This window comes from Merops nubicus, unplaced genomic scaffold (genome assembly GCF_000691845.1).
Source record: "Merops nubicus isolate BGI_N331 unplaced genomic scaffold, ASM69184v1 scaffold10305, whole genome shotgun sequence".
Classification (NCBI taxonomy): Eukaryota; Metazoa; Chordata; class Aves; order Coraciiformes; family Meropidae; genus Merops; species Merops nubicus.
Window position 1 is genome coordinate 487 of NW_008610250.1, and position 869 is coordinate 1355.

The 869-nt window shown below is 40.4% G+C and overlaps 1 protein-coding gene across 1 annotated transcript in view; it reads left to right on the forward strand.

The window, feature by feature from the left end:
• Positions 1-242: 242 nt before the first annotated feature.
• Positions 243-869, forward strand: part of LOC103773480 — a gene marked incomplete at its 5' end in the record, with an annotated part of 3655 nt that continues 3028 nt past the window's right edge. Inside the window, 2 exon segments of the mRNA XM_008940849.1 lie at positions 243-632; positions 766-787. Of these exon segments, the coding sequence (XP_008939097.1) occupies positions 243-632; positions 766-787 (412 nt within the window).

The following is an 869-nucleotide window of genomic DNA, read 5'->3' on the forward strand; positions in this document are numbered from 1 at the left end:
GGGACTATACATTTGAGAAAGGGGGAAAAAGCATGTGTTTTAGTCTAGGAAATGGTTGTTTTATTAGGGCTGGGGAAGAAAGTTCCTCTAGGACTTATTTTTTGTTTTACACTGTTACTTATTTTTTGACAGTTGTACAGTTATAGAACATGGATAATTAAAAGATGTGACCATTGCATTATAAATTCTTACATATGCATTTTTATGTTAATTATACGAATAATGATATTTTGCTTTGAAAGGTGCTGATGAGAATGCTGTTACAGAAGCAGTTAAGCCAAAACTGGAAGAATTACAGAAAGCTGGAGAAGTGAAAACCAGAGAAGCAGATGAGAACTTGGAGAAACACTGCCCTATAACTGTTAAACATCCTAAACTAGAGGAAGCAAATGAGATGCTGAAAACACAAGTCAGTTTGAGTGCTCAGCTGGAACGGCCAATGAGTAATGCTGTCAGTAGCCCTTTGCTGAATTGGGATAACTCACCAACAGTGAGCAATCAGTCTGCCAAAGTGATGAGGTCAGATGAAGATGCTACTAAATGTTGCAGAAAAAGGCAGGGATATGAAGACAACAGGAAAGACAATGGAGACCCAAGATCCCCTATGCCATCCAAAAGGAAATATGAGACTGGTTAGGAGAACATAGATGGTGTGCCAGACAGGCTTCCATAAGTAGTGGGAAAAGGTATTTACAGTGTTTTATAAAGGCAAACATTGTTTGAGCATAGCAGGTGTGGTTTTCTCTTTCTGTTTTGCTGAATTAGTTGTAATATGGGTGATGCTGTGGTTTGGGGTCAGGGCCACCCCCAGAACCGTAACAGACGCTCTCTGTTAACCCCCCACCCCCGAAAGGGAAAGAGAAAGGGCA